Raw genomic sequence first — 17,500 nt, forward strand, 5'->3', positions numbered from 1 at the left:
GGTATCAAGCTGTGGTTCTCAGAACGTTGTGTGCTAGCTGGGGTATCAAGTTATGGTTCTCAGAACGTTGTGTGCTAGCTGGGGTATCAAGCTGTTGTTCTCAGAATGTTGTGTGCTAGCTGGGGTATCAAGCTGTGGTTCTCAGAACGTTTTGTGCTAGCTGGGGTATCAAGCTGTGGTTCTCAGAACATTGTGTGCTAGCTGGGGTATCAAGTTATGGTTCTCAGAACGTTGTGTGCTAGCTGGGGTATCAAGCTGTGGTTCTCAGAACGTTGTGTGCTAGCTGGGGTATCAAGCTGTGGTTCTCAGAACGTTGTGTGCTAGCTGGGGTATCAAGCTGTGGTTCTCAAAGGTCAGTTCTAGAGTGAAGCCCTCAAAATGAGCCTGATGCACTAGGCCTAATGTCTTCATCTGTCAGAGCCTGGGGTGGCCTCTTGTCTCTGTCAGTGGGACATCACAGGACATAATTGACGACTTGTGAACTCCCTTTAATTCTGAGATCTCTTTAATTCAGAGATCCCTTTAATTCAGACCTCCCTTTAATTCAGATAATGATAGTGTCCGTTTCCTCCTCACCGCTACCTACCAATTGTCCCACCCACCATGGTAGCCTACCTATCTTTAATTAAAGATACTGTCGGGTTTAGTGTTTTTAATTGATAGGTTCAACAGACAGTGTTTTATCCTTTTATTCAGTCACTAAGAGAGGGAAAGGGGGGGGGGGGGGGGAGGGGGGAGTGATAGAAAGGCTTCTCAATCATATTCAAGTTTAATGTGAAAACAAAAAACTTGCAATTATACTGTACCTAGTGTTTCTACTTCTCTGTTGGTATATTGTGGTAGTTTATTTAATCTGAGACATTTTCAGCCCCCCCCCCCCCCCCCCCATCCCACCCCACACACAAACATATATCCTGTGGTGTGTTTAATTATAGCAGCGCTGGGTTTTGTCCCAGAGGCTTCCCATAAAACATTGGGCTGGTCCAGGATAGTAGAACTGTAAAACCAACATAAAAATGTAATGAGGTGTGTGTGTGTGTGTGTGTGTGTGTGTGTGTGTGTGTGTGTGTGTGTGTGTGTGTGTGTGTGTGTGTGTGTGTGTGTGTGTGTGTGTGTGTGTGTGTGTGTGTGTGTGTGTGTGTGTGTGTGTGTGTGTGTGTGTGTGTGTGTGTGTGTGTATAACAAAGCGGTAAAACATGTACAATGTAATCAGCAGGCGAGTGGATCCAGGTTCCCCGGCCAGGTGATAAATCACTTAACGAGACCTGAATACACAATATCAGAAGTTTAAATCCCCTTCATTCATTTATTCATATCTTTCATTAATATATAAAATTAGTTCCTGTTAGTTTCTAGTGGAGAAAAGGGCTTCTCCATATTACTTTTTTTGACATATTCTAATGAGACCGTATTGACATAAATAAATTATATAAAAAACTTTCACATGTGAAAATCAAATATGCCGTTTCACATGTAAGAAAACTCCAAATGTGAAAATCTCACGTTCACCTGTAGAATTGAAGGTTCACCTGTGGAATTGAAGGTTCACCTGTGGAATTGAAGGTTCACCTGTGGAATTGCAGGTTCACCTGTGGAATTGCAGGTTCACCTGTGGAATTGCAGGTTCACCTGTGGAATTGCAGGTTCACCTGTGGAATTGCAGGTTCACCTGTGGAATTGCAGGTTCACCTGTGGATTTTAAATAATGTTATTCTCCTCACATGTTTAAAGATGATTGCAGTTTCCACCAGTGGAATTAAGGTGACCACATCTAAAAAGCCCAAATGCGGTACAAGGGAACGATTTTGCAGGACATTCGTGGAAGAGTGGACAGAATGAAATGTTTTGGGGGCAGTTAATGGAACACATTCAATGGAAACATAGTTCGACTGTATGAAAATCCCCGCCTGTTAAAAAGGCCCATCTTTAGACGCCACACTGAACCAAAATATAAACGCAACATTTACAGTGTTGGTTCCATGTTTTATGAGCGGATAATGAACACGATTGCATTTTATCGATGGCAATTTGAATGCAAAGAGATACTGTGACGAGATTCTGAGGCCCATTGTTTTGCCATTCATCCGCCGCCATCACCTCATGTTTCAGCATGATAATGCACGGCCACATGTCACAAGGATCTGGACACAATTCCTGGAAGCTGTAAATGTCCCAGTTCTTCCATGGCCTGCATACTCACCAGACATGTCACCAATTGAGCATGTTTGGAATGCTCTGGATCGATGTGTACAACAGCTTATTCCAGTTCCTACCAATATCCAGCAACTTCCCACAGCCATTGAATAGGAGTGGGACAACATTCCACATGCCACAATCAACAGCCTGATCAACTCTATGCGAAGGAGATGAGGCAAAAGGAGGTCACACCAGATACTGACTGGTTTTCTGATCCACGCCCCTACTTTTTTTTAAAGGTATCTTTGACCAACAGATGCATAGCTGTGTTCCCAGTCCTGTGAAATCAATAGATTTAGGGTTTAATGGATTTATTTAAATTGACTGATTTCCTCGTATGAACTGTAACTCAGTAAAATCACTGAAATTGTTGCATGTTGTGTTTATATTTTTGTTCGGTAAACCTACATTTTTGGACTTATAAATGAAAGATATGTACCCAATGATTTATGAAGAATATAAAGTATAAATGCCTCATTAGCTCTACTGTCATACCCCATCAGAACCCAAAATATAAGATTGTTTAACTCCGATGTTTGTAAACAAAGTAAATGAAAACATGGTTAAAACGATCATTTTGATATCATGGATGGTCAGTCCTTGCATCCATAGCGTAGTCTATGGATTTAAAAGTGGTTGCGTTTCTCCACTCCCATCCCTCAGCTTTTTAATGAAACTGTGGCGGGGAGGACACTTTGTTAATGTTTCAATTAAGGATTGTGGCTTTAAACACGTTTAATGGAGTAATAGTGTTATTATGATACAATCCTCTAGTGAGTGAGTTACTTTTGGCCCGTTAATATCAAGCAAAACTTCTGAAGTCGAGAACAACACTCGTAGTATTGCAAACCAAAATAATGATATTTAAAGCAAAACACGAACCCCAAGAAGTATTGATAGCGAAAACAAAATATTGCAAGGAAATAATTTTGAAATGCGAGAACAAATTGTTTGTAAATTTAAAAAAAATGTGTGGGGAAGGACAACGGGCTTAAATCAAATGGCACCCTCTTTTCTGCAATTTTCCCTTGTCATTGGTTATGTTACCCTGGCCTTTGTTATCATTGGTTATGTTACCCTGGCCTTTGTTATCATTGGTTATGTTACCCTGGCCTTTGTTATCATTGGTTATGTTACCCTGGCCTTTGTTATCATTGGCTATGTTACCCTGGCCTTTGTTATCATTGGCTATGTTACCCTGGCCTTTGTTATCATTGGTTATGTTACCCTGGCCTTTGTTATCATTGGTTATGTTACCCTGGCATTTGCTTTCTCTGCCTTTTTTCAAGTTGCAAGTTTTGTCCCATTCATTCCAACAACATACTGTCCCTGCCTCCCTCTGCTGATTGTCCTCTGAAGCCGAGCAGGGTCGGCACAGGTAGAACAATGAACCAGATGTTTCACCGAAAATATAAATCTTAGGCATCGGGTTGGCATTTCCCACTCACTGCAAATTTTCTCATCAATGAAAGATTGAATCTCAATATAGTTTCCTGTTCCGAAAACTAGAATCTGTTATGAACAGAGTGGACTGTGTTCTGTAGACTTTACCCTTTGCCAAAGTTTTTATTTTTTATTATTGTTTAGAAAGAGTGCAAAGGGCGAATTGAGTAGCCGTTCCCTAACGGAAATAGGAAAATACATGCTAGAACGCTCCAATAGGATCTCGCTAGCTCCTGCTTCCCTCTGCCCACCTCATTTGCTCCCATTGGTAACGACAGGCTGTGGACTATCTTGGGTTAGTTATAAAACATCTTTGGGGTCCCTGGATGAGAAACCTGATGTAGCTGGAAGTGCTGCAAATATACGTGTGAAAAATAAACGTGTAGAGAAATAAAAGTCGGGATCATTGTTTTCACAAGGGAGAAACGTGAAAAATGTACATGTGAAACTTCACACGTGTCTGATTGAAGATTAAAAATAAATAAATAATTCACATGGGGGTTTTTTCACATAATTTTTTCATGTTTTTCTTTTGTATGGATATGGTAACTAGGGAAGATTGACTGTGTGTTTTTTGTTTTCTCATGGCTGTGGAACTCAGCTGTCAATCAGCATGATGAGAGGGGATTACATAAATGGGGCATGGAAGACGGGTTATTTTTGGTTGACGTGTGATGCACTGATGACTGTGTGTGTGTGTGTGTGTGTGTGTGTGTGTGTGTGTGTGTGTGTGTGTGTGTGTGTGTGTGTGTGTGTGTGTGTGTGTGTGTGTGTGTGTGTGTGTGTGTGTGTGGACGTGTGTGGACGTGGGAGGACAGGGACTGTGACAGGAGATCTGTTGAACACTGATACTTTGGGGTCATTTATTTATTTTGGGCTAAAAACAGAAAGGACAAGACAGAAACAGAAGAAGCTCTCACCGCCTCGTACTATTAGTCATGATCTGTGAAATAAACTCAACATAAAAATGATTTAGTGACAAATAATGAACAAGTATTTCAGATTAGCTACCCCATACTTAAACATTAGGGTTAATGGTCTCCAAAGATCAGCTTATCGGAGTAACTTCCACCATCTCCTGTTCCTGCTCCGGAGGGCGTGTCTTAGGAGTGGGGGAGAAGGTGATTGCTGGGATGGGTTGCCGTGGTGATAGAGAATCGGCCCCTCCCCCCATCCATCCACTCCTTCCTCACAAGCATCTTCAGTCTCCCGACTCCTATCTAATCAACACTTTCCCAGTGTTTTATCACTGCCTTAGGAAACAGAGATGTCCTGTGTATGTCCTATGTAATACTCACAACACGTCAGTGTGCTTCTGTGGTTGTTTTCTTACTTCATTTTGTCTTTGTTGCTATCTTGCTATCTTTTGTGCTCAACTATTTGGAATATTATGTTATTCCTTTTTTGACAAATAAAAGTACCAAACATTTTCAAAAAATGCTCACACTTTTATCAAACCCACATTAGTAATAACACTGGCTTTAGGCTGTCTTCTCTGCTCAGGGAACGCGTTCCGTTTCATCAGTGGATGAGGAGAGTTTCATCACTACCGTCCAGAGAATAACCAGCCTTAAATTGACTGACTAAACACACACACACTGTCTCATGAAGATAACAGCAACGACAGTGGGAGAAGCAGGAACATTGGATTTGGGTTCTAAAAACACCAGAGGAACAAGAGAATTGGGTGTTTAACGTCCCCTCCAGATTCATGTGGAGACAGGTGTTTTGTCAACCAATTTAGCAAGATCCCAAGACAATTACTCCTGCCTTCATTTAGCTGAGGACCATTGTTGAGAAAGAGAGAGGATAGGGAGAGGGGAGAGAGAGAAACAGAAAGAGAGAGAGAGAAACAGAAAGAGAGAGAGAGAAACAGAAAGAGAGAGAGAGAAACAGAAAGAGAGAAAGAGAGAGAGAGAGAGAGAGAGATAAATGGAGAGAGAGAAACAGAAACAGAGAGAAACAGAGAGAGAGAAACAGAGAGAGTGAAACAGAAAGAGAGAGAGAAACAGAAAGAGAGAGAGAGAAACAGAAAGAGAGAAACAGAAAGAGAGAGAGAGAAACAGAAAGAGAGAGAGAAACAGAAAGAGAGAAACAGAAAGAGAGAGAGAGAGATAAATGGACAGAGAGAAACAGAAAGAGAGAGAGAAACAGAAAGAGAGAGAGAGAAACAGAAAGAGAGAAACAGAAAGAGAGAGAGAGAGATAAATGGAGAGAGAGAAACAGAAACAGAGAGAGAGAAACAGAGAGAGAGAAACAGAAAGAGAGAGAAACAGAGAGAAACAGAGAGAGAGAAACAGAAAGAGAGACAGAGAGCGAGAGAGAGAGAGAAACAGAACGAGAGAGAAACAGAAAGAGAGAGAAACAGAGAGAGAGAAACAGAGAGAGAGGAACAGAAAGAGAGAAACAGAAAGAGAGACAGCGAGAGAGAGAGAAACAGAAACCGAAAGAGAGAGAGAAACAGAAAGAGAGAGAGAGAGAAACAGAAAGAGAGAGAGAGAAACAGAGGGGAGAAACAGAAAGAGAAACAGAGAGAGAGAGAGAAACAGAGAGAGAGAGAGAAACAGAGAGAGAGAGAGAGAGAAACAGAGAGAGAGAGAGAAACAGAGAGAGAGAGAAACAGAGAGAGAGAGAAACAGAAAGAGAGAGAGAAAGGGATAGCACATTGGAGGGAAAGTGTTCAGATCACACAGTAACTAGGGCCTACTGTTTCTCGGTGTACTCCGTGTCTGTAGAATAATAGATAGATACAGCCCCATTCTTAGTGAATGGCCCTTCAGCACGCAGACCTGCTCTTCTCTCCAGAACATTAGTGGTGTGGCAACCTAGAAGTGGATGGGTAACCATATCGCTGTCACAGAATGAATATCATGTAGATCACACTTGGGTCAACAATAGTGAGGAGAATCCACAATAGTGAGGAGAATGAATGAATACGACTGGCCATCTTGGATTTGTGTGGTAGAACATGTACTGTAGATGGAGCACTAAACCCATTGGTGTCAGCTGTAATGTAGCCTGTTCAGAGCTGTAATGTAGCCTGTTCAGAGCTGTAATGTAGCCTGTTCAGAGCTGTAATGTAGCCTGTTCAGAGCTGTGATGTAGCCTGTTCAGAGCTGTAATGTAGCCTGTTCAGAGCTGTAATGTAGCCTGTTCAGAGCTGTGATGTAGACTGTTCAGAGCTGTGATGTAGCCTGTTCAGAGCTGTGATGTAGCCTGTTCAGAGCTGTAATGTAGCCTGTTCAGAGCTGTAATGTAGCCTGTTCAGAGCTGTAATGTAGCCTGTTCAGAGCTGTAATGTAGCCTGTTCAGAGCTGTAATGTAGCCTGTTCAGAGCTGTAATGTAGCCTGTTCAGAGCTGTGATGTAGCCTGTTCAGAGCTGTGATGTAGCCTGTTCAGAGCTATAATGTAGCCTGTTCAGAGCTGTAATGTAGCCTGTTCAGAGCTGTGATGTAGCCTGTTCAGAGCTGTGATGTAGCCTGTTCAGAGCTGTAATGTAGCCTGTTCAGAGCTATAATGTAGCCTGTTCAGAGCTGTAATGTAGCCTGTTCAGAGCTGTAATGTAGCCTGTTCAGAGCTATAATGTAGCCTGTTCAGAGCTGTAATGTAGCCTGTTCAGAGCTGTAATGTAGCCTGTTCAGAGCTGTAATGTAGCCTGTTCAGAGCTATAATGTAGCCTGTTCAGAGCTGTAATGTAGCCTGTTCAGAGCTATAATGTAGCCTGTTCAGAGCTGTAATGTAGCCTGTTCAGAGCTATAATGTAGCCTGTTCAGAGCTGTGATGTAGCCTGTTCAGAGCTGTGATGTAGCCTGTTCAGACCTGTAATGTAGCCTGTCTAGAGCTGGGATGTAGCCTGTTCAGAGCTGTGATGTAGCCTGTTCAGAGCTATAATGTAGCCTGTTCAGAGCTATAATGTAGCCTGTTCAGAGCTGTAATGTAGCCTGTTCAGAGCTGTAATGTGGCCTGTTCAGAGCTGTAATGTAGCCTGTTCAGAACTGTGATGTAGCCTGTTCAGAGCTGTAATGTAGCCTGTTCAGAGCTGTAATGTAGCCTGTTCAGAGCTGTGATGTAGCCTGTTCAGAGCTGTAATGTAGCCTGTTCAGAGCTGTGATGTAGCCTGTTCAGAGCTGTAATGTAGCCTGTTCAGAGTTGTAATGTAGCCTGTTCAGAGCTGTGATGTAGCCTGTTCAGAGCTGTAATGTAGCCTGTTCAGAGCTGTGATGTAGCCTGTTCAGAGCTGTAATGTAGCCTGTTCAGAGTTGTAATGTAGCCTGTTCAGAGCTGTAATGTAGCCTGTTCAGAGCTGTAATGTAGCCTGTTCAGAACTGTAATGTAGCCTGTTCAGAGCTGTGATGTACCTGTGTTCAGAGCTGTGATGTACCTGTGTTCAGAGTTGTGATGTACCTGTGTTCAGAGTTGTCATGTACCTGTGTTCAGAGCTGTGATGTACCTGTGTTCAGAGCTGTGATGTACCTGTGTTCAGAGTTGTCATGTACCTGTGTTCAGAGTTGTGATGTACCTGTGTTCAGAGTTGTGATGTACCTGTGTTCAGAGCTGTGATGTACCTGTGTTCAGAGCTGTGATGTACCTGTGTTCAGAGCTGTGATGTACCTGTGTTCAGAGCTGTGATGTACCTGTGTTCAGAGCTGTGATGTACCTGTGTTCAGAGTTGTCATGTACCTGTGTTCAGAGTTGTGATGTACCTGTGTTCAGAGTTGTGATGTACCTGTGTTCAGAGTTGTCATGTACCTGTGTTCAGAGCTGTCATGTACCTGTGTTCAGAGCTGTCATGTACCTGTGTTCAGAGCTGTGATGTACCTGTGTTCAGAGTTGTGATGTACCTGTGTTCAGAGTTGTGATGTACCTGTGTTCAGAGCTGTGATGTACCTGTGTTCAGAGTTGTGATGTACCTGTGTTCAGAGCTGTCATGTACCTGTGTTCAGAGCTGTCATGTACCTGTGTTCAGAGCTGTCATGTACCTGTGTTCAGAGCTGTCATGTACCTGTGTTCAGAGCTGTGATGTACCTGTGTTCAGAGCTGTGATGTACCTGTGTTCAGAGCTGTGATGTACCTGTGTTCAGAGCTGTGATGTACCTGTGTTCAGAGTTGTGATGTACCTGTGTTCAGAGTTGTGATGTACCTGTGTTCAGAGCTGTCATGTACCTGTGTTCAGAGCTGTCATGTACCTGTGTTCAGAGCTGTCATGTACCTGTGTTCAGAGCTGTGATGTACCTGTGTTCAGAGCTGTCATGTACCTGTGTTCAGAGCTGTCATGTACCTGTGTTCAGAGCTGTCATGTACCTGTGTTCAGAGCTGTGATGTACCTGTGTTCAGAGCTGTGATGTACCTGTGTTCAGAGCTGTGATGTACCTGTGTTCAGAGTTGTCATGTACCTGTGTTCAGAGTTGTGATGTACCTGTGTTCAGAGTTGTGATGTACCTGTGTTCAGAGTTGTGATGTACCTGTGTTCAGAGTTGTGATGTACCTGTGTTCAGAGTTGTCATGTACCTGTGTTCAGAGCTGTGATGTACCTGTGTTCAGAGTTGTCATGTACCTGTGTTCAGAGCTGTGATGTACCTGTGTTCAGAGCTGTGATGTACCTGTGTTCAGAGCTGTGATGTACCTGTGTTCAGAGCTGTGATGTACCTGTGTTCAGAGTTGTCATGTACCTGTGTTCAGAGCTGTGATGTACCTGTGTTCAGAGCTGTGATGTACCTGTGTTCAGAGTTGTCATGTACCTATAGCAGAGCGTGTATAACGTAATGGTAAATTCCTGTTCTTCTCCTCAGGGGGCTAAACTGCCCATGTCCATCATCATCGTTGGAGTGGGACAGGCTGAGTTTGACGGTAAGAAGCTACACCTCCTTTTCTTGACATTATTACTGTTAATATAATTATATTATATGCCATGTAACAGATGCTATAGCCAAAGCAACTTACAGTTATGTGTATTGATTTTATTTACGGCTGGTCCCGGGAATAGAACCCACTATGTTGGCGTTGCCAGTGTCATGATCTAACTAACTGAGATACAGACGACCATTACAACATTACTACACATACTGCAGTTGGACCTGAAACTTTGTCACGTACAGGTTATAATACCTGTTGTTGTAGTTTACAATACCTGTTGTTGTAGTTTACAATACCTGTTGTTGTAGATTACAATACCTGTTGTTGTAGTTTACAATACCTGTTGTTGTAGTTTACAATACCTGTTGTTGTCGGTTACAATACCTGTTGTTGTAGTTTACAATACCTGTTGTTGTAGTTTACAATACCTGTTGTTGTAGTTTACAATACCTGTTGTTGTAGTTTACAATACCTGTTGTTGTAGGTTACAATACCTGTTGTTGTCGGCTACAATACCTGTTGTTGTCGATTACAATACCTGTTGTTGTAGTTTACAATACCTGTTGTTGTAGTTTACAATACCTGTTGTAGTCGGTTACAATACCTGTTGTTGTAGTTTACAATACCTGTTGTTGTAGATTGCAATACCTGTTGTTGTCGGTTACAATACCTGTTGTTGTAGTTTACAATACCTGTTGTTGTAGGTTACAATACCTGTTGTTGTAGGTTACAATACCTGTTGTTGTCGGTTACAATACCTGTTGTTGTCGATTACAATACCTGTTGTTGTCGGTTACAATACCTGTTGTTGTCGGTTACAATACCTGTTGTTGTCGGCTACAATACCTGTTGTTGTCGGTTACAATACCTGTTGTTGTCGGTTACAATACCTGTTGTTGTCGGTTACAATACCTGTTGTTGTCGGTTACAATACCTGTTGTTGTAGATTACAATACCTGTTGTTGTCGGTTACAATACCTGTTGTTGTAGATTACAATACCTGTTGTTGTAGTAGTTTTCGATACCAATATCAAGAAAAAGATGACTACCTGGTATTATTGCTCAATAATCACATTTGCTGTTCTCTGAGTGCTGGACCTAAAACGTTATAAAGACCTGTTTAGACTTAATGTTTAAACCTTTATCTGATATTTATTGTTTAAACTTTACCCAGATCCGCTGATCTTTAATACATTCAGACAACTAATCAAAAGGCACTCTGCAGCCGCTCACGTTCTCATCATTACCATTAGCCTGCCCTGAAACATCACTGATTGAGAGTGAGTCCACGATTAACTGATTCAATTCATACAATTCAGACATGCAGTAGCCAGGTGCTGTGCTGTAGCCAGGTGCTGTATTGTTGCTCTCGTTTCTAGCAATTAGTCAGACGAATGACCTGCAAGACAATTAGCATCTCATTTTGATTCGAGAGAGAGAGAGAGAGAGAGAGAGAGAGAGAGAGAGAGAGGAGAGAGAGAGAGAGAGAGAGAGAGAGAGAGGAGAGAGAGAGAGAGAGAGAGAGAGAGAGAGAGAGAGAGAGAGAGAGAGAGAGAGAGAGAGAGAGAGAGAGAGAGAGAGAGAAGAGAGAGAGAGAGAGAGAGAGAGAGAGAGAGAGAGAGAGAGAGAGAGAGAGAGAGAGAGAAGAGAGAGAGAGAGAGAGAGAGAGAGAGAGAGAGAGAGAGAGAGAGAGAGAGAGAGAGAGAGAGAGAGAGAGAGGAGAGAGAGAGAGAGAGAGAGAGAGAGAGAGAGAGAGAGAGAGAGAGAGAGAGAGAGAGAGAGAGAGAGAGAGAGAGAGAGAGAGAGAGAGTGTATGGGGTTGAGTGGGTTTGGGTGTAATGTAGTTTGAAGTGGTCAGGGCTAATGGCTGGGTTCATCAGGGTTCTTAGGAGTTCTTATGAATTTCAAGTAGATTTCTGATTAACGAGCTCATGATTACTAGATGCTCTATCGTCAGGCAGAATAGATTAGAATTGAGACAGGTCATCTCAACATTAATGTGGTTCCTGTAGGAGGTAGAATCTGAAGAGTTTATGAAAATAACATGTTTGTGGTTTGCCAGTAAGAAAGAGGGAAAATAAAGTGATTAAAACATCAATTAATAAACATACGTGTAGTCAGAGCATGAGCTGACCAGCTGGCAAGTGTCTTCACTGACATGTTCAACCTCTACCTGACCCAGTCTGTAATACCAACATGTTTAAAGCAGACCACCATAGTCCCTGTTCCCAAGAACGCCAAGGTAACCTGCCTAAATGACTACCGCACCGTAGCACTCACGTCTGTAGCCATGTAGTGCTTTGAAAGGCTGGTCATGGCTCACATCAACACCATCATCCCAGACACACTGGATCCACTCCAATTCACATACCTCACCAACAGAGCCACAGATGATGCCATCTCTATTGCACTCCACACTGCCCTTTCCCACTTAGACAAGAGGAACACCAATGTGAGAATGCTGTTCATAGACTACAGCTCAGCGTTCAACACTATAGTGCCCTCCAAGCTCATCATCAAGCTAAGGATCCTGGGACTGAACACCTCCTTCTGCTTCTGGATCCTGGACTTCCTGATGAGCCGCCCCCAGGTGGTAAGGGTAGGCAACAACACATCCACCATGCTGACCCTTATAACGGGGGCCCCTCAAGGGTCCATGCTTAGTCCCTTCCTGTACTCCCACGACTGCGTGGCTGTGGCCGCGGACGACTCCAACACCATCATTAACCTGTCTAGGATCAGCGTGGCGCTAGCGGCACCCCCCCCCCCCCCACTGAAAAACCAGTGCCGCGAAATTCAAAAAATATATTTTTTTAAAATATTTAACTTTCACACATTAAAGTCCAATACAGCTAATGAAAGACACAGATCTTGTGAATCCAGTCAACTTGTCCGATTTTTAAAATGTTTTACAGGGAAGACACAATATGTAAAGATGTACATCTATTACCTAAAAAGACATTAGCATAATCCACCATCTTTTATTTGTCCACCAACACCAGTAGCCATCACCAATTCGGCTAAACTAAGATATTTATAGCCCCTAACCAACAAAAAAACTCATCAGATGACAGTCTGATAACATATTTATGGTATGGGATAGGTTTTGTTAGAAAAAAGTGCATATTTCAGGTAGATATCATAGTTTACAATTGCACCCACCGTCACATGGAATAGAAAAACTACTTAGAGCAACGTGTTTACCTACTTACTAATCATCAAACATTTCGTAAAAATACACAGCATACACGAATCGAAAGACACAGATCCTGTGAATACAGACAATATTTCAGATTTTCTAAGTGTCTTACAGCGAAAACACAATAAATCGTTATATTAGCATAGCACATAGCACATAGCAGCCCAGCATTGATTCTAGCCAAAGTGAGCGATAACGTCAACATCGCCAAAAATATATTAATTTTTTCACTAACCTTCTCAGAATTCTTCCGATGACACTCCTGTAACATCATATTACACATTCCATATAGAGTTTGATCGAAAATGTTTATATTTAGCCACCAAAATCATGGTTAGACAATGTGAAATGTAGACAAGCTGGTAAAGAAAAAGTCCTTGCGCCACTTAGACAGTGATCTACTCTTATACATAAATACTCATAAACGTGACTAAAAAATATAGGGTGGACAGGGATTGATAGACAATTTAATTCTTAATACAATTGCGGAATAACATTTTTTAATTTATCCTTACTTTTCAATACAGTTTGCGCCTAGCGAAGCTACGTCATAAAACATGGCGTCCTAAGCCACTAAAATGTTTCGACAGAAACACGATTTATCATAATAAAAATGTCCTACCTTGAGCTGTTCTTCCATCAGTATCTTGGGCAAAGGATCCTTTCTTGGGAGAAATCGTCTTTTGGTGGAAAGCTGTCCTCTTGCCATGTGGAAATGTCAACTGCGTTCGGGATGAACTGAAAAGCGTGCCCAACTTTTCACATCGTTGCAAAAAGAAATGTCCCAAAATCGCACTAAACGGATATAAATTGCTATAAAACGCTTTAAATTAACTACCTTATGATGTTTTTAACTCCTATAACGAGTGAAAAGATGACCGGAGAAATATAACAGGCTAAACTAACGCTTGGAACAGGTGCGCGCCGGTGTCCTCTAGGCTCATGACGCAGCTCCAAAAGAATGACTAGCTTCAGGGTTTTTTCATTTGTAGGGCCTGTGAACGCGCAATCGACCCCATTGGAATCGTCATCACGTAAAGGCATCCAGGGGAAGACGTAAGAAGTGTCCGTATAGTCATAGCAAAATCAGTGCCGTTTTAACTGACTTCAGAACAGTGGCCAACATTTCTGAAATCTGAATCTATGTCAGGGAAATTGCTGTAGAATGGGCTCTGTTCCACTTAGAGACAAAATTTCAACTCCTATAGAAACTATAGACTGTTTTCTATCCAATAATAATAATAATATGCATATTGTACGATCAAGGATTTTGTGGGAAGCCGTTTCAAAAATTAGCCAAATTAGCATAAATAGTCTAAACAGCGCCCCCATCCCCAACAGGTTAAGTTTGCAGACGACGCGATGGGTTAGGCCTGATCACCGACGACGATGAGATAAGGAGATAGGGAGGAGGTCAATAACCTGGCAGTGTGGTGCCAGAACCACAACTGGTTCTGGCAATAACCTCAACGTCAGCAAGACAAAGGAGCTGATTGTGAACTATAAGAAGCAGAGGGCTGAGCACAACCTAATTCACATCGACGGGACTTCAGTGAAGCGGGTCGAGAGCTTCAAGTTCGTAGGTGTTCACATCGCTAAGGATCATGGTCCACACACACCAACACAGTCGTGAAGAGGGCACGACAGCGCCTCTTCCCCCTCAGGAGGCTGAAAAGACTTGCCATGGGTCCACAGATCCTCACCATTGAGTACATCTTGACTGGCTGCATCACCGCCTGGTATGGCAACTGCATGGCATCCTAACTGCTCTGCATCCCGCCTGGTATGGCAACTGCTCGGCATCCCGCCTGGTATGGCAACTGCTCGGCATCTCGCCTGGTATGGAAACTGCTCGGCATCACCGCCTGGTATGGCAACTGCTCGGCATCCCGCCTGGTATGGCAACTGCTCGGCATCTCGCCTGGTATGGCAACTGCTCGGCATCACCGCCTGGTATGGCAACTGCTCGGCATCCCGCCTGGTATGGCAACTGCTCGGCATCTCGCCTGGTATGGCAACTGCTCGGCATCACCGCCTGGTATGGCAACTGCTCGGCATCCCGCCTGGTATGGCAACTGCTCGGCATCCCGCCTGGTATGGCAACTGCTCGGCATCCCGCCTGGTATGGCAACTGCTCGGCATCCCGCCTGGTATGGCAACTGCATGGCATCTGACCGCAAGGCGCTACAGAGAATAGTGAGTACAGCCCAGTACATCACTGGAACAGAGCTCCCTGTCATCCAGGACCTGTATACAAGGCGGTGTCAGAGGAAAGCCCTAAAAACGCTTAAAGACTCCAGCCACCCAAGTCATAGAGTGTTGTCTCTGCTACCACACGGTAAGTGGGACCGATGCACCAAGTCTGGAACCAACAGGACCCGATAAAGCTTCTACCCCCAAGACATAAAACCCGCTGTAAGACTGCTAAATAGTTAGTCCGGGTAGCTGTGGTTAACTATTTAACTCTCTGCATTGACCCTTTTTATTACTAACTTTTTGACTCATCACATACTGTATGCTGCTGCTACTGTTTAATATCTGTCCCTTTATTCTTAGTTAGATACACAGTACCAGTTAAAACACCTATTCATTCAAGGGTTTCTATTTTTACTACTTTTTACCTTGCAGAATAATAGTGAAGACATCAAAACAATGAAATAACACATATGGAATCATGCTGTAACCAAAAAAAGTGTTAAACAAATCAAAACATATTTTATATTTGAGATTATTAGTAGACACCCTTTCCCTTGATGACAGCTTCAAACACTCTTGGTATTCTTTCAACCAGCTTCACCTGGAAAGCTTTTCCAACAGTCTTGAAGGAGTTCCCACATATGCTGAGCACTTGTTGGCTGTTTTTCCTTCACTGTGCGGTCCAACTCATCCCAAACTATCTCAATTGGGTTGAGGTTGGGTGATTGTGGAGGCCAGGTTATCTGATGCAATACTGCATCACTCCCCTTTTTGGTCAAATAGCCCTTACACGGCCTGGAGGTGTGTTGGGTCATTGTCCTGTTGAAAAACAAATGATAGTACCACTAAGGGCAAACCAGATGGGATGGCATATCGCTGCAGAATGCTGTGGTAGCCATGCTGGTTAAGTGTGCCTTTAATGCTAAATAAATCACTGACAGTGTCACCAGCAAAGCACTCCCACACCATCACACCTCCTCCTCTATGCTTCACGATGGGAACCACACATAAAGAGATCCTCCGTTCACCTACTCTGCGTCTCACAAAGACACGGAGGTTGGAACCAAAAATCTCAAATTTGGACTCATCAGACCAAAGGACAGATTTCCACCGGTCTAATGTCGTGTTTCTTGGCCCAAGCAAGTCTCTTCTAATTACCGGTGTCCTTTAGTAGTGGTTTCTTTGCAGCAATTCGACCATGAAGGCCTGATTCACGCAGTCTCCTCTGAACAGTTGATGTTGAGATGTGTCGTTTCTCTGTGCTTATTTGAGCTGTTCTTGCCATAATATGGACTTGGTCTTTTACAAAATTGGGCTATATTCTGTATACCACCCCTACCTTGTCACAACACAAATGATTAGCTCAAATGCATTAAGAAGGAAAGAAACTCCACAAATGAACTTTTAACAAGGCACATCTGTTAATTGAAATGCATTCCAGGTGACTACCTCATGAATCTGGTTGAGAGAATGCCAAGGGTGTGCAAAGCTGTCATCCAGGCAAAGGGTGGCTACTTTAAAGAATCTCAAATATAAAATATATTTAGATTTGTTTAACACTTTTTTGTCACTACATGATTCCATATGTGTTATTTCATAGTTTAGATGTCTTCACTATGATCCTACAATATAGAAAATAATAAAAATATAAAAATAAAGAAATACCCTTGAATGAGTAGGTGTGTCCAAACTTTTGACTGGTACTGTACATATCTACCTCAATTAGTTTGTACCCTTGCACATAAACTCAGTACTGGTACCCTGTGTACATAGCCAAGTTATTTTTACTCATTCTGTATTTATTCCTTGTGTTACTATTTTCTTTCTCTCTGCATTGTTGGGAAGGGCCCATGAGTCAGCATTTCACTGTTAGTCTAAACCTGTTGTTTACGAAGCATGTGACAAATAAAACATTATTTTATATACTAGGCAACACATTTGAAAATGCTCAAATCACAGAAATATTTTTTCATCAAATTCGTCATTGCTCTTGAAAACAAGATTTTCATCTCAATGAGACCAAGTTGTTGTAATGATTGGGAGGGGTATGTCTAAAAAGATTTGACACAAAAATCATCTGTACTAGTTGTCCAGGCTCTGGTCTTGTCCCGTCTTGTCCCATCTTGATTACTGTCTGGTAATATGGTCAAGTGCAGCAAAGAAAGACCGAGCAAAGCTGCAGCTGCCTCAGAACAGAGCAGCGCACCTTGTCCTTAACCGCAGATACAGAACTAACGTCAACATGCCAGTCTTTCCTGGTTGAGGGTTGATGAGAGATGAACTGCTTCTCTTCTAGTTTTTATGAGAAATATTACTGTGATGAAAATTCCAGATTGTCTACATAATCAAATAACATTCAGCTCAGACACCCAGACATACCCCAGACATACCCCATACATACCCCATTCATACCCCATACATACCCCATTCATACCCCATACATACCCCATTCATACCCCATTCATACCCCATACATACCCCATTCATACCCCAGACATACCCCATACATACCCCAGACATACCCCATACATACCCCAGACATACCCCAGACAAACCCCAGACATACCCCAGACATACCCCATACATACCCCAGACATACCCCAGACATACCC

At 42.7% G+C, this 17,500-nt stretch overlaps 1 protein-coding gene across 3 annotated transcripts in view; it reads left to right on the forward strand.

The window, feature by feature from the left end:
* Window positions 1–17,500, forward strand: part of cpne5b (copine Vb) — a 334,834-nt gene that overhangs the window by 307,096 nt on the left and 10,238 nt on the right. For all 3 annotated transcript variants that reach the window (XM_055918053.1, XM_055918052.1, XM_055918054.1), the window contains one exon: window positions 9,430–9,487. In XM_055918053.1, coding sequence (XP_055774028.1) covers window positions 9,430–9,487 — 58 coding nt within the window. The remainder of the gene's footprint in view (window positions 1–9,429; window positions 9,488–17,500) is intronic.

The sequence above is a fragment of the Salvelinus fontinalis genome, chromosome 3 (genome assembly GCF_029448725.1).
Source record: "Salvelinus fontinalis isolate EN_2023a chromosome 3, ASM2944872v1, whole genome shotgun sequence".
Classification (NCBI taxonomy): Eukaryota; Metazoa; Chordata; class Actinopteri; order Salmoniformes; family Salmonidae; genus Salvelinus; species Salvelinus fontinalis.